This window comes from Oncorhynchus mykiss, chromosome 7 (assembly GCF_057628025.1).
Source record: "Oncorhynchus mykiss isolate SJ-2025 chromosome 7, ASM5762802v1, whole genome shotgun sequence".
NCBI lineage: Eukaryota > Metazoa > Chordata > Actinopteri > Salmoniformes > Salmonidae > Oncorhynchus > Oncorhynchus mykiss.
The window spans coordinates 34,631,708-34,654,330 of record NC_143028.1 but is presented as its reverse complement, the minus strand read 5'-3'; the positions used below and the strand labels follow the sequence as shown (position 1 = coordinate 34,654,330).

The window sequence follows — 22,623 nt, the reverse complement described above, 5'->3', positions numbered from 1 at the left end:
GCACCATGAACTGAGCAGTCTCCTAGGCTGAAGTTAACTTTAGAAGGGGAATAAAATGGGCTGCTTTAGAAAACCTATCCACCACCATCAGGATTGTGGTGTTACCATCTGACGGAGGAAAACCAGTAACAATGTCCAGGGATATATGGGACCAGGGGCCGTGAGGAACAGGGAGTGGTTGAAGGAGGCCAGCCAGAGCTCTTATTTTGTGCACACACAGTGCAGGCTGAGACAAATGCGGAGACATCAGGAACCATGGAAGGCACCAAAAGCGTTGTTGGATGAAAGCCAGTGTCCGACGGGAGCCTGGATGGCAGGTCAGTCTCGAGAAATGTGCCCATTCCAGGACCGGGGAATTGGCAGAGTCCGGGACCAACATCCGGTTAGCCAGACCTCCCCCATAAGGAACTGGCTCTCTATACCCCAGATGAGTGCAGCCATGAGTTGGGAGCAGTGGATGAGCGAGTGTGACTGGGAACAGACCTCCTCTCCCTCCAACATTCCCGTAGCCGCACATCCGGAAGGTCAAGGTGATGAGGGAGTCGAGGGCCATTGGAAACTCCTTGGCTGCAAGCTTGTCTTTAACCTCCGATAATCCATGAAGGAATGTGTCGAAAAAGGCTTCCGGTGTCCAGGCACTCTCAGCCACCAACGTGCAAAAATCCACTACGTAGTCTGCCACACTACAGGAGTCTTGACGCAGTTGGAGCAGCCTCTCTCCCGGACAACGAAGAATCAAACAGATTTCGTACCTCCACAACTACCTCCTCCAGACTGAGACAAACGGTGGACTGTTGCTCCCACACCGCCAGCGAGTGCCCTCTCTGACATCAGCGTAATGAGGTACGCTATCTTCGAGCGGTTCGAGGGGCACAAAGAAAGCTGCAGGTCGAAGACGAAGGAGCACTGGGAGAGAAAAGCCCAGGAGGTTCCAGAATATCCAGCGTAGCACTCCGGATGAGGTAAACGAGGTTCTCGGGACACCGGGGTAGGCTAGGAAGAAGCGCCACTGATGGCTGGATTACTGTTGTGGCTTGCTGCCTAGTAGGGAATCCGGGGAATTGATCCAGCAATGTATTGAATGCATGGTCATGGAGTTCTGCCAGGGTATGGAGTACCTCCATAAGGCTGTCCAGTAACTGCTTGTGTCTTCCAATGGTGGCTGCATGGGAGGAGACAACGTTGCGGAGCTGGTCCGAGTCTACTGGGTTAGGCTTTGCCATTTCATACTATCACGCCTCAGGCTAAGACTCATGATGCAGACACAGGCGGATAGTACGAGTCTCAGAGTTTATTACAGTACAACGGGCAGGCAAAAGGTAAATCAAGGCAGGAGGGGTCAACATGGAACCCAGAGTTCTACCTGGAATCAAAAATGGTTCTACCTGAAACCAAAAAGGGTTCTCCTATGGGGACAGCCGAAGAACCCTCTTGGAACCCTTTTTTATAAGAGTGTAGCATTAGGGACAGCGCAGCATAGCCCTAATACACACACATTTCAGAACTAATTGGACAGATTTATGGGTCATTATAGTTTATGATTATGAATTGTGACTCTCATCAAATGGATAGTTGATCTGCTTAATCTGCTAATCAGTTAATCATTGGCAACAACTTGCACACTTATAAAAAAGGCTTCCAAAAAGGTTTTTCGTCTGGCCCCATAGGAGGACCCTTTTTGTTTCCACGCGAATCCTCTGTGAAAAGGGTCCTACATGGAACCAAAATTGTTCTACTGTAACGACCGTCTTCGAGTGAAAGAGAGAAGGACCAAGATGCAGCGTGATGATAATCCATATTTAATGGTAATACTTAAACACCGAACAAAACAACAAACCGACAAAAAGGAACGAAGACGAAACAGTCCCGTAACGTGAACACTGGAACAGGAACAATCACCCACAAAATATGGCTGTTACGGTTTTCTGGTGAAAGAGAGGAGGACCAAAATGCAGCGTGGTTATGGTTGAACATCTTTAATAAAGATGAAAAATATGAACAATATACAAAAACAAGAACCGTGAAAAACCGAAACAGCCCTATCTGGTGCAACAAACACAGAGACAGGAACAATCACCCACGAAATACTCAAACAATATCTCTTTTTTTCTAAGAGTGTATAGAATATTTTCCAATTTGGAACAAAGAGTAAGATTAAACCAACAGTCAGATTAGGAAAGAAATGTTCCAATTGGATTGAAGAGTATTGTTACACTGCAGTTGAAGGGCATAGGCCTATTTCTGTTCAGTAAACAAGTAGTTTTGCAACATACCCATGGTTTATTGTCTGATATACACACGGCTGGAATGCTGTTTCAGCCAATCTGCATCCAGGACCCAAACTACTCGGTTTATAATTAGCTATATATTCCATTTGAATTGGAGAGTATTGTTACACTGCAGTTGAAGGGTATAGACTTAGTTCTGTTCTTCACACACTTGAACTGCTGAATCCTCTGCAGCACCTCCATTGTTCAGTGTCTTATTCCTCTCTGCTAACTTGCAACAACATGTTTACAGCACTCTTTATCTCCCTGCCAAACCTTTTAATAGAAACCAACATTCTATATTAATATGAGACCCCACACGTATCAGATTTAACATGTAATTATGATTCAGCACATGCCTCATACCGCCTAAAGGACACAGCCTTTCAAAGGTTTTGTTTATAGTATGTGTTTCTGCCCTCTGGTTGTTTATAGGTTGTTTGGCGTGAGATTTCTGACACACTTTTGGGAGCCTGTAGGACCTTCAGAAAGCGGAGGCCAGCTTTGTCTCATGTCCCATGATATATGTATGGAGATGTTATGTGACCTACAGTGAAAATCTACACACCCCTTGCACCCCTTCCACCAAGTACAGTATTAATTCCGTGGTGTGAAGACATACGCAGCCAAGGCATTTAATTGTGTATATTAATTTAGAAAATGTACTATATTATTTATTTCACTTTGAAATTGTGGAGCAGGTTGTGTAGATAAGTATGAATTTTTTATTTAATTTAATCCAATTACATTTTAACGCAGTAAAAACTGAAAACTATGCAAGTGGTGTGTAGGTTTTCACTAGGCACTGTATGTGTTATGTAAGCAAGTACACAACATACTGGCCATTATGACGGAATAACCGGTGTGGCTGTAGAAAAACAATCCCCTTGCCTTTTTAACTGAATTGATAACACTTTATAATAACCTTCATTCATATCCTTATAATTAGATTAAATTCAAAACTGGATACAAGTGATATTATCTAGAAATACTGCATATCCCTTGATAATTGTATTGAAGAACATGAGAACTCAGAGCAAAACTCTGACTTGAAATCCATGTCCTCTTCATAGAAATATTCCATCCAAGGACAAAGTCCAAGTTACAGACAATTCAAGTAAGGATACGACCCACAGTTAATAAATTCTTCTTAGCTACTATTGCAACATTGTCAGGCCTACCACAAGTTTGAACGGAAATCTGAACACAGACCATCCTACACTCTTAGAAAAAAGGGTTCCAAAAGGGTTCCAAAAGGGTTCTTCAGCTGTCCCCATAGGATAACAGTTTTTGTTTCCAGGTAGAACCCGCTGTGTAATGGGTTCTACATGGAAACTCAAAAGGGTTCTACCTGGAACCAAAAATTATTCTTCAAAGGGTTCTTCTATGGGGACAGCCAAATGTAAGGTTCTAGATAGCACTTTTTTTCCTAAGAGTGTACAGCATTGCTCATATTAGACTGTGTTTGAATTCAGCACAGCGGTAACACTGTCCTCTAGCTTTACAGAGTTGCTATTGCAGTTACTGTTATGAGACTGAGGTGGGCCCTGTCCAGACATGATCCCTTGCCCTTAAGTAACAGAGCTTTGGCATACAAGGGAATATCGTGTCTGTTCAAGACAATGTGAACCTGTTACTTTTGCTAGATAGCCTGCAAAGTTCTGTCATACTTTCCAGGTCTATGGCCAAACAGTTCGAGCTTCAAATTTTTAAATTAATCTCTCCAGAAATAAGTCTCTCACTGTTGCCGACTGTTATAGACCCCACTCAGCTCCCAGCTGTGCCCTGGACACCATATGTGAATTGATTGCTCCCCATCTATCTTCAGAGTTTGTTCTGTTAGGTGACTTAAACTGGGATATGCTTAACACCCTGGCAGTCCTACAATATAAACTAGATGCCCTCAATCTCACACAAATTATCAAGGAACCACCAGGTGCAACCCTAAATCCGTAAACATGGGCACCCTCATAGATATTATCCTGAACAACTTTCCCTTCAAATACACATCTGCTGTTTACAATCAGGATTTCAGCGATCACTTCCTCAATGCCTGCATCCGCTATGGGTCCGCGGTCAAACAACCACCCCTCATCACTGTCAAACGCTCCCTAAGACACTTCTGCGAGCAGGCCTTTCTAATCGACCTGGCCCGGGTATCCTGGAAGGATATTGACCTCATCCCGTCAGTAGAGGATGTGCCTGGTCGTTCTATAAAAGTAATTTCCTCACCATCTTAAATAATCATGCTCCTTTGAAAAAATGTAGAACTAAGAACAGATATAACACTTGGTTCACTCCAGACCTGACTGCCCTCGGCCAGCACAAAAACATCCTGTGGCGGATTGCACCAGCATTGAATAGTCCCTGTGATATGCAACTTTTCAGGGAAGTCAGGAGCCAATACACACAGTCAGTTAGGAAAGCAAAGGCTAGCTTTATCAAACAGAAATTTGCATCCTGTAGCTCTAACTCCAAAAAGTTTTGGGACACTGTAAAGTCCATGGAGAATAAGAGCACCTCCTCCCAGGTGCCCATTGCACTGAGTCTAGGAAACACTGTCACCACCGATAAATCCAATATAAGAGAAATTCAAGAAATTCAATAAGCATTTCTCTACGGCTGGCCATTCTTTCCTCCTGGCTACCCCAACCCCGGCCAACAGCTCCGCACCCCCCGCACTACTTGCACAGGCCTCCCCAGCTTCTCCTTCACCCAAATCCAGATAGCAGATGTTCTGAAAGAGCTGCAAAACTTGGACCCGTACAAATCAGCTGGGCTAGACAATCTGGACCCTTTCTTTCTAAAATTATCCGCCACCATTGTTGCAACCCCGATTGATTACCAGTCCGTTCAACCTTTCTTTCGTATCATCCGAGATCCCTAAAGACTGGAAAGTTGCCGTGGTCATCTCCCTCTTCAAAGGGGGTGAAACTCTAGACCCAACCAAACTGTTATAGACCTATATCCACCCTGCCCTGCTTTTTTAAAGTCTTTGAAAGCCAAGATAACAAACAGATCACTGACAATTTTGAATCCCACCATACCTTCTCCGCTGTGCAATCCGGTTTCCGAGCTGGTAACGGGTGCACCTCAGCCATGCTCAAGTTCCTAAACGATATTATAACTGCCTTCGATAAAAGACAGTACTGTGCAGCCATCTTCATCGCCATGGCCAAGGCTTTTGACTCTGTCAATCACTGTATTGTTATCGACAGACTCAACAGCCTTGGTTTCTCAAATGACTGCCTCGCCTGGTTTGCCAACTACTTCTCAGATAGAGTTCAGTGTGTCAAATCGGAGGGCCTGTTGTCCAGACCTCTGGCAGTCTCTATGGGGGTACCACAGGGTTCAATTCTCCGGCCGACTCTTTTCTCTGTATATATCAACATTGTCGCTCCTGCTGCTGGTGATTCCCTGATCCATCTTTATGTAGACGACACCATTCTGTATACATCTGGCCATTCTTTGGACACTGTGTTAACAAACCTCCAAACGAGCTTCAATGCCATACAACACTCCTTCCGTGGCCTCTAACTGCTCTTAAACGCTAGTAAAACTAAATGCATGCTTTTCACCCGATCGCTGCCCACTGCCCACACGGTTCTGACTTAGAATATGTGGACAACTACAAACACCTAGGGGTCTGGCTAGACTGTAAACTCTCCTTCCAGACTCATGTTAAACATCTCCAATCCAAAATTAAATCTAGTCGGCTTCCTATTTCGCAACAAAGCATCCTTCACTCATGCTGCCAAACATACCTTCGTAAAACTGACTATCCTGCCGATCCTCGACTTCGGCGATGTCATTTACAAAATAGCCTCCAACACTCTACTCAGCAAACTGGATGCAGTCTATCACAGTGCCATCCGTTTTGTCACCAAAGCCCCATATACCACCCACCACAGCGACCTGTATGCTCTCGTTGGCTGTCCCTTGTTACATATTCGTTGCCAGACGTGAAGAGGGCACGACAAAGCCGATTACCCCTCAGGAAACTAAAAAGATTTGTCATGGGTCCTGAGATCCTCAAAAGGTTCTACAGCTGCAACATCGAGAGCATGTGGTTGCTTCACTGCCTGGTACGGCAATTGCTCGACCTCTCGACCGCAAGGCACTACAGAGGGTAGTACGTACGATCCAGTACATCACTGGGGCTAAGCTGCCTGCCATCCAGGACCTCTACCTCTACTCTGTCAGACGAAGGACCTAAAAATTGTCAAAGACCCCAGCCACCCCAGTCATAGACTGTTCGCTCTACAACCGCATGTCAAGTGGTACCGGAGTGCCAAGTCTAGGAAAAAAAATGCTTCTCAACAGTTTTTACCCCCAAGCCATAAGACTCCTGAACAGGTAACCAAATGGTTACCCGGACTATTTGCATTGTGTGCCCCCCCTCAACCCCTCTGTTTACGCTGCTGCTACTCTTGTTTTAACATATATGCATAGTCACTTTTTCTATACATTCATGTACATACTACCTCAATTGGGCCGACCATCCAGTGTTCCCGCACATTGGCTACCCGGGCTATCTGCATTGTGTCCTGCCACCCACCACCCACCACCCGCCAACCCCTCTTTTACGCTACTGCTACTCTCTGTTCATCACATATGCATAGTCCCTTTAACCATATCGACATGTACATACTACCTCAATCAGCCTGACTAACCGGTGTCTGTGTGTAGCCTTGCTACTTTTATAACCTTGCCACTGTATATAGCCTGTCTTTTTACTGTTGTTTTATTTCTTTACTTACCTATTGTTCACCTAATACCTATTTTGCACTATTGGTTAGAGCCTGTAAGTAAGCATTTCACTGTAAGGTTGACACCTGTTGTATTCGGCGTACGTGACAAATAAACGTTGATTTGATTTGATTAACAATGAGCTAATGAGGCGTGAGTTCGCCTGCCATACAAAATGTGCTTTCTCGTCAGGACACTGTTGTTCAGAGGAGCTAGCCAACAACACAGCTAACGCAATAAGTTCAAACTGAAGCTGGAAAGACTGCGAACTAGCTTCTCTTCAATTTGTTTGACCTTTATCAATTGACATTTGTTTGTATTTATCCATTAAAATTATGCCAGTTGATTCATGATTTCGACTGGCTGAGAAATGTTGCCTGTCTGTCCTGTCCCGACTCCCAACCCCTACACGTTCATTACTATGGGACAGCTGGAAATTGAACAGTGTTGCAAATGTTGGAGAGACGGACAGCAAGGTTTATACAAATCCCCACTGTTGAAAACTAAATGTTAGTATAAAATAACGTGAGATAATGTCTTGATGCTTTTTATAGTGGAGATCAAGTTTATAACTTTCCTGGCTGGGCTGATGAGACAGTGGATTGCGCAGTCAGATGGAACAGAGTAAATAGGCATTTTAACGTCACAGATTTAGCCGGTGGTAACTTGTGGAATTGACACTGGCTGGAATGCGCTTTTAACCAATAAACATTCAGGATTAGACCCACCCGTTGGCCATTATAAACTGGGTGGTTTGAGCCATGAATTCTGATTGGCTGACAGCCGTGGTATACAGTGCCTTGCGAAAGTATTCGGCCCCCTTGAACTTTGCGACCTTTTGCCACATTTCAGGCTTCAAACATAAAGATATAAAACTGTATTTTTTTGTGAAGAATCAACAACAAGTGGGACACAATCATGAAGTGGAACGACATTTATTGGATATTTCAAACTTTTTTAACAAATCAAAAACTGAAAAATTGGGCGTGCAAAATGATTCAGCCCCCTTAAGTTAATACTTTGTAGCGCCACCTTTTGCTGCGATTACAGCTGTAAGTCGCTTGGGGTATGTCTCTATCAGTTTTGCACATCGAGAGACTGAATTTTTTTCCCACTCCTCCTTGCAAAACAGCTCGAGCTCAGTGAGGTTGGATGGAGAGCATTTGTGAACAGCAGTTTTCAGTTCTTTCCACAGATTCTCGATTGGATTCAGGTCTGGACTTTGACTTGGCCATTCTAACACCTGGATATGTTTATTTTTGAACCATTCCATTGTAGATTTTGCTTTATGTTTTGGATCACAGACAAATCTCCGTCCCAGTCTCAGGTCTTTTGCAGACTCCATCAGGTTTTCTTCCAGAATGGTCCTGTATTTGGCTCCATCCATCTTCCCATCAATTTTAACCATCTTCCCTGTCCCTGCTGAAGAAAAGCAGCCCCAAACCATGATGCTGCCACCACCATGTTTGACAGTGGGGATGGTGTGTTCAGCTGTGTTGCTTTTACGCCAAACATTACGTTTTTTCATTGTTGCCAAAAAGTTCAATTTTGGTTTCATCTGACCAGAGCACCTTCTTCCACATGTTTGGTGTGTCTCCCAGGTGGCTTGTGGCAAACTTCAAACGACACTTTTTATGGATATCTTTAAGAAATGGCTTTCTTCTTGCCACTCTTCCATAAAGGCCAGATTTGTGCAATATACGACTGATTGTTGTCCTATGGACAGAGTCTCCCACCTCAGCTGTAGATCTCTGCAGTTCATCCAGAGTGATCATGGGCCTCTTGGCTGCATCTCTGATCAGTCTTCTCCTTGTATGAGCTGAAAGTTTAGAGGGACGGCCAGGTCTTGGTAGATTTGCAGTGGTCTGATACTCCTTCCATTTCAATATTATCGCTTGCACAGTGCTCCTTGGGATGTTTAAAGCTTGGGAAATCTTTTTGTATCCAAATCCGGCTTTAAACTTCTTCACAACAGTATCTCGGACCTGCCTGGTGTGTTCCTTGTTCTTCATGATGCTCTCTGCGCTTTTGACGGACCTCTGAGACTATCACAGTGCAGGTGCATTTATACGGAGACTTGATTACACACAGGTGGATTGTATTTATCATCATTAGTCATTTAGGTCAACATTGGATCATTCAGAGATCCTCACTAAACTTCTGGAGAGAGTTTGCTGCACTGAAAGTAAAGGGGCTGAATAATTTTGCACGCCCAATTTCTCAGTTTTTGATTTGTTAAAAAAGTTTGAAATATCCAATAAATGTCGTTCCACTTCATGATTGTGTCCCACTTGTTGTTGATTCTTCACAAAAAAATACAGTTTTATATCTTTATGTTTGAAGCCTGAAATGTGGCAAAAGGTCGCAAAGTTCAAGGGGGCCGAATACTTTCGCAAGGCACTGTATCAGACCATATACCACAGATATGACAAAACTTTTATTTTTACTGCTCTAATTACATTGGTAACCAGTTAATGATTTTGTCAGTCGCTCTCACTATCTCACATTCACCAAAAAGTTGTCTCCACCCCATGGCAAAATGTGTAGAATTGCAGCACAGTAGTAGCCTGACTACTCATCCACATCCCTCTGGCCAAATGTCACACCCACTAGCGTTTCTTCTTCCCGATGAGTCTAGATTTGCTTTCCTCCCTGACGTCTTGTAGAATGCGACCACATTCTGACCGTTCTGATTGGTCCCAGAAAGTGTCGGGCCAAAACTGCCCTGCATGATGACCTTGTCAACGTTGATACTCGGATTGGTTGGAGCTGATCCAATCGCTGATGAATTTGTTTTCTACAACGCCCCTCATTTTGGCATCAGCCCAATCGACTTCTAGTCTCAGACAATGTATGACGCGATTGATAGCGGAATTAAATTCAGGTGTCAGGCAAGCAAATAAGCTTTAAAACGGCAAAATTATTTCTCTGCCTCATGTCAAAATGAGTGGAATTGCATGAACTGTCATTTACTCTAAAATTTCTTCTCAGGTCAATATTAACAGTGAGGATGAAGCAGAACATTGTGATTGTAGCAGCATACAGCTCGTACTGTGTAAGCCTTGCTAAACAATAAACACAAGCATTGTAGTGCCACTGAAACGAGACTTTAAACCATTAACACATTTTGAATGTTCAGGATGAATAGAAATGAAGGAAACATTTAGAGTATTCTCCTCTCTGTCTACTGAGGGGTGCCTTTGGCTGCGTCAAACATCTTCTTCCTTCCCTCCATGCCAGACATGGCCTCCACGTTCTTCCTCCAGTCACTCACCTCCACTGTCTTCTCCTGCAGAGCGTACACACAACGGCAGTCACTACCATGTCAGTAGGATGTCAGTGTGTCAGTATATCAGCCTGGTCAGCTTCAAGTTACAAGAGCAAACTGTTAGCTCCTGTCATTGATGTATAGATTACCACCGGTTGGGGGAAATATTGACAATTTAAATAAATCTCCAGGCAGTATATTATACAAACTTAGCAAAACTCATCGTTGCATCACACTATTTGTTGCCTGCTGCCTTTGATCTTATGAGGACACACTAAATCTACCAGGAAAAACTCAACTTACCTTCTCTGTGTCCTCCTTCTTGACTGACTTGAGGTTTGCCCGAAGGTCCATGGAGACCTTGTGTTTGGAGCCCAGGAGGGAGCGCAAGATGGCGTCAGCAGAGACCCTTACCCTCCTCAGGCTGGGCCGCTTGAACTTCCCCCTCAGATCCAAAACTTTGATGTTCAGGTCCTTGATCTACAGGACAGGTGGAAAGAAGAGGTAGACCCCATCCTAGAGATACAACTAAAATGGCTTCTTTCTCTATGGGCTACACAAAAGATATCTCAGATTACACCATCTTTACAGTTAGCCCTTGGAGTCGACCATGTCGTGGATATACAGTACATTTAGAAAGTATGTTTCAAGCGGCAGAGAGGTACAGTAGGCACGGTACCTCTCTGGTGTTGTGCATGACTTTGGCTTCAATGTCATATCGCTCCTCATCCACCACGTCAACCTTGGCGTGTAACTCCCGACATAACTCCTGTTGGGGAAATTTGAATTTTGCAATGAATTAGTACCCAGGTCAATGTAGTCAATAGGTTTACTGAATGTGTGTATGGATGGGAGTACCTGGAGCTCAGCAAAGGACATGCCACCGGTCTGTAAGGTGGGTGCTCTCTCTGCCAGATACCTCTCCTTCTCCTCCTCTTTATCCACAATCTCCTGCTCAATCTCCTCCTTCGCCTTGGCCAACATTAAGCTCTGAAAAGACATTTAAATATTTCAAACGTATGGCCTCATATGACTGAGGTAGTTGCCAAACAGTCAAGTGTTATTGCTGTGGTCATAGTGTGGCTATAGACTCACCTTTAGCATGAGCTTACGGGAGGCCGAGATCTTCGACTTTCGCTTCAAAAAGATGAATCAATTTGATTAAGTTAGTCATAGATTGGACAGTAGAATTAATGTCTCACTTAATCAGTGTTTATTGGCATTTATGCAATAGATTTAGAGAAATCTCACCTCTTGTCTGTAAAGAAAAAAATACATTTTAGTGTAAACATAATTTAGCATAAGCGATCAAGTATCTGAAATACTTCCTAATGTGGCACACAGAATTTATCAGGCAGTCATTGTTAGTGTTTCTAAAGATAACTGGCATGTGCTGTCTGACCCATCCCATCTCTGTTTGGCCCTGTCCGGGGGTATCATCGGATGGGGCCACAGTGTCTTCTGACCCCTCCTGTCTCAGCCTCCAGTATTTATGCTGCAGTAGTTTATGTGTCAGGGGGCTAGGGTCAGTTTGTTATATCTGGAGTACTTCTCCTGTCTTATCTGGTGTCCTGTGTGAATTTAAGTATGCTCTCTCCAATTCTCTCTTTCTCTCTTTCTTTTTCTCTCTCGGAGGACCTGAGCCCTTGCTGTCCCCAGTCCACCTGAGGTGCTGACTTGCTGCCTAACCTTCCTAGGTTTTGGCATTTCTAGGGAGTTTTTCCTAGCCACCGTGCTTCTACACCTGCATTGCTTGCTGTTTGGGGTTTTAGGCTGGGTTTCTGTACAGCACTTTGAGATATCAGCTCATGTACGAAGGGCTATATAAATACATTTGATTTGATTTGATTTGATTTATGAAGGGGTTCACTGGAAAAGAATACACTTACACTTGCTCTGGCATCTTGGCAATGTAGATTCCCCTAGAAGACAAAAATAAGACCTATGTTTCTGAAGAACTTGACAAGAGAAACCATTTGCACCTGTAAGCCTATGGTACTTATGTCTCCCATTTCAGTTCCCTTGATATGTCATCATAGCTTTCAATGTACTGACATGCAACACAAAGTAATTGCATTATTCTACAGTGTATTGTCAACTTTATGAAAAGTAACTATCATACTCATGTAATATGACTGAAAAACACCTAAATCATAGCTTTTTGTTGTTGTTATTCCTTCCTTCTTTTGCTAAATGAACTATAGAGCATGTTTCCATTTGGTCATAGTTGTTTACTATCTAGCTATGGGTTGTTTTTCTCCAACTACTACAGTACATTATCAGCAGGTCAAGTGGTCGCTCAGGGCTCCAAGTGGTCTACATCACCAGTCCCCACTTCTACATCTGACCCTCTGGCTTGGAGCCTGGGGCCTGTGACCCATCCCCCTGCCGCCTCTCTCTGCTGACAGTGGCACCCCCCAAAAGAAAGTGATTGCAGACAGGGGGAGAGACGTGCATCAGCCCTGGCATGGTAACTATTCCAGACAGATAACAATTCTGGCTTTCTCCTGCTTATTTTCACTGGATAATGCTCCACAAATAGACCAGGAGGTCTGGATTTGGGAAGTTCTTTTTTAGAATTCCTAATTCCATAAAGGAATGTTGCAGTGTCCAGTTTAGATGGGAATCCAGTCTAAATGATTAGTAAATGGAAACCAGTGTGGAATACTTTATAGAAATAACTGGTAAAACATAGAAAAACCTGTAAAACAATCTCAGAAAATATTCTTTCCCAAAAGAAAAGACAATTTAATAAAACAAAAGAGACATTAGAAAACTAAAATAAGTTGGAAACCGAAATTGATAAATACATTTTCTAAACTAACGAATTGTAAAAAAAAATAAAAATAAAAGAAGGAAAACATAAATTGAGTCCAGATTTTTCTAATAGCCCTATCCTAAAATTTTCATTTAGATTTGCTACTGATTTACAGTTTAATTTTGAGCATCTGTAAATAGAATCCAAAAGTATGCGAGATGTTTTCAAAATAGTTCAATAGTTAAAAAAAAATACATACGGAAATACACAGATAATAACAAATATTACAATGAATAATGTTTCGCAATTATCAGACCTTGAAAACCTCAAATTCAGGAAATACAGAAATGCTCTAAGCATTGTCTACACAATATCACATTCAGAGAGGAGCCCAGTCTTACCTTTCTCTGCTGAGGTTGGAAATGTCCTGTAGAGGTTCAGAGTGATGGGAAGAAGAATGCACCAGAGTATTTAACTCAGCCTCCTATTGTCCCTCCTGCCCGTCATTGGGACCCCTAAATAGAACACACACACACACACCCTAGTGGTCTCATTTATCCAATGCTTATGATGCTGAACTTTCCAGTGGTGTTGGTACCATAGGTCATGATCCAGCAGCTGCTCAGTGATAACGCATTGTGTTAGTGGGCTGTGTGTTGTGCCAGGTGGGGACAGACACTTTCCTTATTAGGTAGCACAATAATATAATGCCATTTAGCAAACATTTTCATCCAAAGCAAATTACAGTCATGTGTGCATAGATTTTATGTATGGGTGGTCCTAGGAATTGAACCCACTATTCTGGTATTACAAGCTCTATGTTCTATCAACTGAGCTACAAAGGATCATGTCAGTTTTACTGTGAAGACCCTGCCCATTCTTACTGTTGGTTGGTGGACAGTGCCAGTAACTTCAACAGCCAGCAATGAATACCAAGTGGAGGAACTGCTTTTTACTATTTTCTGACTATGATGGAGCCTTGATAAACGATCCAGTGGGTTGGTTTTGCAAGCAGTTGTGTCAGGGCCGTCTCTAGCCTTTTGGGGGCCCTAAGCGAGATTTGGTTGCTTAAGGCCCCCACCTACCTCGCGGGCAAAACATTTTAGTGGGCCCCCTCTTGACGGCAGAGAGACATGTTAGTTTTAAAGTTAATTTCCTGCAATTCTACACATTTTGCCATGGGGTGAAGAGAACATTTAGCAATTTTATAACACATTTCACATAATTGTACATATTTTGCCATGGGGTGTAGAGAAAATGTTGCAGTTTTAAAGCAAATGTCCTGCAATTCTACACCTATTTCCATGACTTATTAATGATAATGTTAATGATATCCGAGTGAGAGTGACTAACAAAATCAATGGGGGCCCCCTGGAGGTCAGGGCCTGTGGCCATTTGCCCGGTCGTTATTCAGCCATGATAACAAGTTTAGTTAGCTGGGTAAACTAATTTACCAATCTGAAAATTGTTAGCTGACATGGCTAATTGAGTGACGGTCAGTTACTGACATACGTGAAAAATTGCTGATGCACAATCAAATTTCAAACTTGCACCTTGTGTTTTCTACCATTCTAACTCTCAACAGTTGGTCTGGGGCTCCCTAGCGTCCTGGAGCCCTAAGTGACCGCTTATTTCGCTTATGCCTGGAGCCGGCCCTGGGCTGTATTCACCCTGTATTTCAGATCTCTGTTGGCTGGTAATGAGAAAGGTATTGCAGACACACGCTGCCCCCTGAGAACAGCAGGCCCCCGCGGCCTGATTAGAATATTAACTGCAGACAATGTTAAGCCCCGCAGTTGATGAAAGGAATGCAATCATATCCACCACACAATAGCAGGGTCCTGCCAACTATACATAGACCAGTGTATCACCATCTGATTCTACCACTCTGATTGGGTTGTCGGATGCTTAAGTGCTTGGTTTGCTTTTGTGTATGTGCGACCATAAGCGACCATTTAGGGGTCTGCGGCCGCTACGAAAAATAGCATGAAATGAGTTATACAATTGCTATATCTTCTCTGCACCCCTGGATAAAATGTGAAATTGCTGCAAACTTGCAGGCCTGAAATTTAAATCGATTGTTATGTTCCTGCTGTTTTTTTTTGTCTAGAAGCAAGCAGGCCTATCTCCTATTTATGGTTGCCTGTTGTACCAGGCAATAAGGAGACTGTCAGTTGTGATTTCTGTCACTTGAGAACTAGGCCTACTGATGCATCGCATGACAGCTGATTTTAATTTCGATTTATATATGGCAGCAGGATCAACCAAAGTACTGTCGATTTGTTTGACTGTTGCATGGAAACGAGCAGCCCATGTACACAGAGAGGATTATGACTAAACCGTTGCAATACTTTGTCATAGGTATGGATTCCATCTCTGTCAAAATCAAATCAACGTTTTTTTTTTGCCAAGCCAAATTTCTTAAGGCTCCTGAGGTTGAAGAAGCGCTATGGCGTGTAGCGGGTGTGGCTCCTTTGCACGCACTAAATCAATTTAATAGGGCTCAGATGGGTTGTGTCTCTCTTTCTTCAGTTATGGTTTTGGAAAACTGGAGCACCGACTTATTTTTAGCATACACATTTCAACAACATGCTGGTAGCATGGTTTCCAAATGTTGAAGAAGTACAATTATCTCTGGGGTGAACTTAAATTGCTTAAAAAAACTGATAAATGAAGGAAGCGTCAAGGGTACAAGACTGTATACAGTACATACCAGCATTAGGGGACAAACAAACTACATATCCCGAACAGAATTGCGGTCTGTATCATCCAATCACAGAGCAGATACAAGTCACGTGCCTACTGGAATCATTTCTTGGACATTTTGAAAAACATGGCGATTGAGGTTTGGGTTAGGTGTTGCGTTTCCAATTTCTGTTAGCTAAATTACCGTAAAAAGGATTCAAATAAACCATGAGATTTGGTAGCGAACACATGGCACTCGATAACTGCCACAGGCGCAAACTGAATTTGTTTATTGCGTTATAGGAAAAGTCGGTGCGTATGATTAAAACCATTGATATCGTTTTAAATTACTAATTTGATAAGTACTAATTATTAAATAATCGAATTCCATGATTTAAACATTCTAGATAATACAAATGTGAAGTATTACTGGTCATGCCATTTGTGCTTTTAAATGTAATCCCTGCAAATTATAAGGCCATACTTTAAATTCTGCATAACGGCACATTTCATACTCCACTGTATCTCCAGAGATCATAAGGTAAAATATATCCAATTGTCGTTTAGCCTATATTTACAATCCCCTTATCCAAACAGATTACCCATTTAGCTAGCGCTTATCAATCTATTAATTACAGTGCATGGAGAATGCCATTATTTCTACCAGAAAAAAAATATGTTTTTCCATTTGCAACAGACAGGTTCGCTTGACCTTGTGTAAAGGTGGTGGAATTATTAGGGAATTAATGCTGCGTTCATAACCATGTGGGAAAGTAATAAATACCAGTTGGATGCATTCACATGCTTTTAATTATTTGAGAACTGCTGATTGGATAATGCCCAACAAGCTGCATCAACCACAAACTAACAGTACAGCTATCATGCTTGTAAACAAATGTTAGTTAAAATCATATTAGTTAGCTTTTTATAATGAATGTTTTGTTGCATTTAACTGCCGAAAGTGCTGTTCGATGTAATTTCCTGAGGTGACATCAGCATATGGAAGAAACTGGAGCGCAGGGACGATAAACAAGTTTCCCACTAATTACCAGTTGGAGGGGTGTTCAAGTAGATTTCCCAGTTGTGTGTGGTAAATACCACCGTCCCACATTTTTATGAACGCAGCACATGTCAAGATCAGAACATTTATCTGTATACACCAGAGGCTGGTGGGAGGAGCTATAGGAGGATGGGCTCATTGTAATGGCATAAATAGAACGGAGTCAAACATGTTTGATACTGTCCTATTAATGCCATTACAATGGGCCTGTCCTTATATAGCTTTATGGTAGACAGATCTGCCACACCTCCATTTCTGTCATCTCCACCACAAACAAATGGCTGGCACATGCATTTCCTCATGCTTAAGTTAAGTCAGAATGCTTGAAGAGAGAAGTGTGTGAAAAGGGAATTAAGTTCCATGTATCTCAGGTCTGAATTCCATTCCAATTATAATTCAAATAAAAGATTAACACTTGCAATGCAACCACTGTCTGAATTGAAAAGGAATTCCACTTTTTGTATGAGTGGAATTCTATAGTGCCCCAGTTGCATTTTGCAGTGGGTAAAAAGAGTTCTAATAACTAACCCAGACAGCTCTTCCCCCCCATCAAATGACAATGGTTGACTCATGGCCTTAAACGGTACCAATTTCTCGTCACCCATACTATTTTAAATAATTTGAGTGTATTAATTATGGCACATTGATTTCCAGGTTTTTAAGTACACGTGTTTAAGATGAGACGTGAATCACCCAGCCTATTGGCATCTCGCAACACGCCATGCCATGCCTTGAAATATGCAGACGGATATAAAGTTTAAATTGTAATACCTCTGACAGACAACCTTCTAGCTCTGCCCATACATTTGGGACTTTAACATTTACAGAATGCGTGGCTTGAGTCAGTTTTACACTTGTCTGTAGATAAATCATTTACATTAGTTTTTTACTGGATTAAGCATACATTGTTAACTGTAATACTGTTAATTATGCTCAGATCTTCCCGCCATCTTGTGCCAACAAACTAAACTTAAATGTTGGTTCCAATAGTAATTCTCTAAGAGATTGTCAGTTACTCTCAGCAAGGTTTTGTATAGCTTACCTATCATATGCACCTCCTTTTCTGACTCCCTCTAGGTTGTTCTGATGTCTAAAAGATTTCAAAGTCGGGTTGTTTGTTGCCAGATGCGGTTGTCATGCAAGCCTATTTCCCAAACAATGATCCCATATTCTAATTCAATGCTTCCTCTTAGTTTGTTACCTTTTAATGTGCACAGTATTTGATACAGTACATTTCATATGATAAGATCAATGCAAGTCTTCAGAATTCATAGCCTTGGACTACAATACTTTATGATTTTCTTCTTTCACTCTGCCCCTGATAAATTGCCCCATTAAGCAAACTAACCAACTGCCAAACAAAACCAGGGTGTGTCCATCTTACCATCAATAAAAAAAACTCACTTGGTGTATATTCAAATTGCAAAAAGGAGTTTATTAGGCCAAAATGAACAAGCTGGTAAATCTTGGTTCTCTCAGTGGTTACAAAAAAATGTATCATGCAGAGTATTAACCTCATCTTAGAAAAAACATGAGCAGCTAACGCCGCTGGTAAGGTAAGCACATAAGTAAACTGTGCACAGCGTGAGCCTCTGCCAGTAGCTGGAATGAGATAGCACGATTAAACACAGGTTGACTGGGGAATCCAGGGATTTGCAGTCCAAATGTTTAGTAGTCCGAGGAGGCCTGAGCCCTACTGAGCATGTGCCAGAGCTCCTGCCCCCTGGCCGAACCCAAAGCCCTTTGGACCAAAATTCTTGGCATAACATGCTGTGGATGAAAAGGTAGTATACTTGATATAATGTATATAATACAAAGGGAGATAAATTGATAACAGATGCTACAGTATTTGCATTCTCTAGTTTATTTAAAGTCTGTTTTGCTGCATTTACAGTAGAAGTTCAGAAATAGTACACCCACCTTTACAGTAGATTTCTCCATCTTTGTCAGCCACAGTGGTTGATTCCAGCCCCTTCCCACACTTGCTACAGCGGAAGCAGCTCTTGTGCCAGGACTGGAAAAGACAGATTAGGAAAAGTGTTGTCTCAGCACTGGGCTGCACAGATACAGTATGTCAACAATAACTGGTATTTCTCCTTCACATTACACTATTTGAACACAGATAAGATATCCCTAATCATGCATTTCAGTTGACCCACTGCCACAGCAGCCGTTGACACAGTATGGCCATTAGTACTGTTAAATATATGGGCGGTTTCCCGGACATAGATTAAGCCTAGTCCTGGACAGCAAGCTCAATGGAGAATCTCCTTTAAGTGCTTTTTAGTCCAGGACTAGGCTTAAATCTGTGTCTGGGAAACCGCCCCATGATGTTCAGGAGATGACCCATAATGTAGCTCTCCCCCTTCCAAATGACAGGATCAGCCCAAAACGCTGACTTACATTTCCACCTCCGAGCACCTTCTCGGCAGAATACACAGCCTTGGCGCAGCGCGGGCACACATCTGAGCTGCCAAACTTAGTGGCCAACTTTGAGGCGTTGGGGTTGTTGGTGGGGCGGTGGGCTGCCTGCCTGTTGATGAAGAAACGGACCGTCTTACTGGATATGTAATGACTAACACTATGGTTAGATTAGTTATGATTAAACTACATAGAACAGCATTCTAGTCAGTCCTCAAGGTCTGCAGGTTTTCCTTTATCCCTAATTGATTAATTAATGTAATGTTCTCCCAGGCTGTAAATCAGCCCCTTATTAGAAGGGAATGATGAATATCAGCAGTGCTGTGGAAAAAGCCCTGGTAGACCTATTGGTATGGAGAGTACATGCAACTCTTAAGATTACTTCCTTACTCTTCAGGTCTGATTCCAAGATGTGCCCCTGTGTCCATGCTCAGGGTGCCTGCTCCCCCACCAAAGCCATAGCCTTTTGGCCCATACTTCTTGCCGTAGCAGGATTTGCAGTAGATTTCATCCACATGGCAGGCCACTGTTGTGCTGTCCAGGTTCTTCTTACATGCCACTAAGAGCAGAATATTTTAGGCAGGGAGAGGCAGACATTTAGTGGCATTGAACTGATTGGTCAATGCTGTGCCATATCAGCAACACAAGCAGTTTAGAAGCTACACACCAATATTAACAGTCTTCCAATTGGAGGTCATTTTGTGTTACGTTAATCAGCAACAGGCCATGTAGTTGCAGACATTTGACTCTTTCGAGTCTGAGTCACTGCAAAGACATTATGGTATCACCAGTGTTAGTTTAACATTTGACGTTCTGACTCTGGGGGCGAGAGAGGTGCATAGTTAACTAACAAACACTCATCTGAGCCAGATCACTCTGGTACCTTTTCTCCCATACAAGGCCTGTGACAGAGCCATTTCTCCCTCTCCAAATAAGGACATGCTAGCAAGAACCGAGAACCTTTGGATTTGCCGCTTCCTCCGAGTGCCAAATACTTCACATTCCATCATGAGCTCTTAATGTCAGCTCAGAATAATTGGTACATTAGTCGTCAATGTGGTTTACGAAAGAACGGGATGACCTCACGCGGATCACTTACTGCACAGAAAGCAGGACTTGTGGAAATATTTCCCCTCGCACTGCACTTCCTCAGCGAAGTACACAGTCTTCTGGCAGCAGCCACACTTATTTCCTCCTCCCAAAGGCATTCTGCAGAATTACAGTGGAGAGTTAGTTCCTTACATAGAAATGGGAGGCATGTGGTTCCTTCTGTTGGGACACCCACTGAATGGGAGGAGTGCCTTACATATAAAAAAGCAAGTATGCTTCTACAGTTCCTGACACACATTGGATGGTAGGAGACCTACAGTAGGAGAAATGCATGAAGCTGTGTATACAATGGGAGGTTTTTCCAGACCTTGTGACTGCAACAAAAAAAACAAAAAAAGTACAACCAGTTATGGACTATAACTAGGGTTCTGGTCATGTAATCAAGAACTTTACAAATGAGAGAATAGTATTTACACAATAGAGCCTGGGTATCCTCTGTAGGTACCATACATTTAGACTAAAGGGTATTTTAGGAATGTACTCAAAGATAAAGGAATGACCTTAGAGTTAAAACTGCTGCTGGGTTTGGCTACAGTACCTGCAGGCACTTTCACTGTTTATTCTCCTTTTCATGAAATTCAAAGTTCCTCCTGAGGCTAGGGAGGTGCCAGAACACTCATTCAGAATAGTTATTGACTTAACCCAACTTATCAAGTCTACTGTTGAATTTAAATAAATTGCTGTTTGATGCGTGTTGTACTTCAATCTCTTGTTGAAATATGTCACCAAGACAGAAGGTGCTAATCTGCAATTTGAGTAAACAGGAAAGTCTCTTCATTTTATGGTAGCCTAGTGGTTAAGAGCATTGGGCCAGTAACCGAAATGACGCTTTTTCAAATCCCAGAGTGGACGAGATGTGCCTTGAGCAAGGCACTTAACGCTAATTGTCCATGTAAGTTGCGCTGGATAAAAGCGTCTGCTAAATTCCCTAAATGTTAATGCAGTTCGACTACATGTTAACAGTCACTTTATGACCTTATTCTGTGTAAAGCTGCCTGACCTGTTCAGTGACTATCACTTTTGAAAAAATATAAATTTTGAGCAACACATTGCATAGGAAGCTGGTCACAAACATTACTCATTTCCGGAGTTGTGACTCCTTTCCTGCAGATGCTCAGGAAATAGAACCATGAATGTACCCAGCCAAAACATTTAGGCGATTTTTCCATCTAACAATGTGTTCTGTCAGCCATCATGATCTAAGAGCTGCGGTCATCATCATCATCATCATCATCATAACACAAGCAAGCTACTAAGCAATTAATTCCCTACTTACAACAGCTTATTTTACCCTTCTTACCCTGTAAGTGTCTGGCAGAGCAGATGTGATCTGCCCTGCACTTTTAAAGTGAAAAAGCAGAAGAATTTGTCCATTCTTGGATAGTAATAAACATTTTGAAAGTGTTCTGTGGCCTGTTACTGTATACTATGCATCATGAAAGCAGTGGCAATAGTAGCTGGTAGGTGTTGAGATGGTCCCATCTTACCTTGTGTAGTGTGTGTGGCTGAAACTCCCTGGTTGTAGAGTGATCTCTAACAGTGGAGTTCTGGAGTGGCTTCAGTCTAAAAGAACTCAGAGAAACAAACCAAGCTGGGACTTAGGGAGGAGTCTGCTTGGTACACACATAGACTGTGAAAGAGATGTAGAGCGAGGAGGACAAAAAAAAGAAAGGGCTTTAGATGGCTGAAGGAAAAGGGTTTGCGAGATGCAGAGAGAGAAAACAAATTGAGAGCCAGAGACCCTGTTTATACCTGGGGCTAACATGATCTTGTCCACAGGTGTAGACAATTAAAAGACACATTGGCTGCATTCACACAGGCAGCCCAGTTCTAATATTTTTTTCACTAATTGTTCTTTTGACGAATCAGACAAGCTCTGAAAAAAATCTAATGTGTAAATATCTGATGTGATTGGTCAAAAGATGAATTAGTGGAAAAAATATCAGAATTGGGCTGCCTGTGTAAACAAAGCCATTGTGATCCGATTGAGATCTTTTTAAGGGTCATTGCACAAAATAAGTGCTTTTTGCATCCCTATGTAAACCCAGACTTAGATATTTTAAGTAGATATTGGGCACTAATATAGAATTTTAAAAGCCTCATATTAAATGAAGTGTCCTCTAATATAGACCACATGGAAAATTCAATAAATATATCTTTTTTTACATGAATAAAGACTTACTAAAGTGCCAGAATTCACCATTTTGACATGTCCCTCTGGGAGTTCCTCCTGTCACAAGGGGACTTATTTATGGTTGATTTAAGATGAAATCGTCAACCCTGTTACGATCAACCCTGTTACGGT

At 42.4% G+C, this 22,623-nt stretch overlaps 2 protein-coding genes across 4 annotated transcripts; both read right to left on the bottom strand.

Annotated features, from left to right (window-relative positions):
• Positions 1-9,431: 9,431 nt before the first annotated feature.
• Positions 9,432-13,570, bottom strand: tnni1b (troponin I type 1b (skeletal, slow)). 3 transcript variants are annotated; one of them, XM_021608253.3, is made up of 7 exons: positions 13,444-13,570; positions 12,174-12,206; positions 11,380-11,421; positions 11,143-11,274; positions 10,964-11,053; positions 10,588-10,764; positions 9,432-10,305 (listed from the first exon to the last, which is right to left on the bottom strand). In XM_021608253.3, exons 3-7 carry the CDS (start codon positions 11,386-11,388, stop codon positions 10,201-10,203), a joined length of 513 nt encoding a protein of 170 aa, XP_021463928.2. In that variant the 5' UTR covers positions 11,389-11,421; positions 12,174-12,206; positions 13,444-13,570; the 3' UTR covers positions 9,432-10,200.
• A 4,631-nt stretch (positions 13,571-18,201) lies between these two features.
• On the bottom strand, positions 18,202-22,121 carry csrp1b (cysteine and glycine-rich protein 1b). The gene is made up of 6 exons (XM_021609219.3): positions 21,806-22,121; positions 20,308-20,417; positions 19,599-19,767; positions 19,191-19,320; positions 18,708-18,801; positions 18,202-18,557 (listed from the first exon to the last, which is right to left on the bottom strand). Exons 2-6 carry the CDS (start codon positions 20,414-20,416, stop codon positions 18,481-18,483), a joined length of 579 nt encoding a protein of 192 aa, XP_021464894.1. The 5' UTR covers position 20,417; positions 21,806-22,121; the 3' UTR covers positions 18,202-18,480.
• Between the last annotated feature and the right edge of the window lie 502 nt (positions 22,122-22,623).

What these genes read in the sequence shown, in the direction of transcription:
- tnni1b (XM_090239504.1), bottom strand. Translation starts at nt 11,586, where the DNA reads ATGCTAAATTATGTTTACACTAAAATGTATTTTTTTCTTTACAGACAA. An exon ending in CCCGTAAGCTCATGCTAAAG is followed by an intron (nt 11,275 to 11,379) that starts GTGAGTCTATAG and finishes ATGTCTTTTCAG; the next exon opens with AGCTTAATGTTGGCCAAGGC. An exon ending in TCATGCACAACACCAGAGAG is followed by an intron (nt 10,765 to 10,963) that starts GTACCGTGCCTA and finishes CCTGTCCTGTAG; the next exon opens with ATCAAGGACCTGAACATCAA.
- csrp1b (XM_021609219.3), bottom strand. Translation starts at nt 20,416, where the DNA reads ATGCCTTTGGGAGGAGGAAATAAGTGTGGCTGCTGCCAGAAGACTGTG. An exon ending in CTTGGAATCAGACCTGAAGA is followed by an intron (nt 19,321 to 19,598) that starts GTAAGGAAGTAA and finishes CTTCATCAACAG; the next exon opens with GCAGGCAGCCCACCGCCCCA. An exon ending in AGGTGCTCGGAGGTGGAAAT is followed by an intron (nt 18,802 to 19,190) that starts GTAAGTCAGCGT and finishes TGTCTTTTCCAG; the next exon opens with TCCTGGCACAAGAGCTGCTT.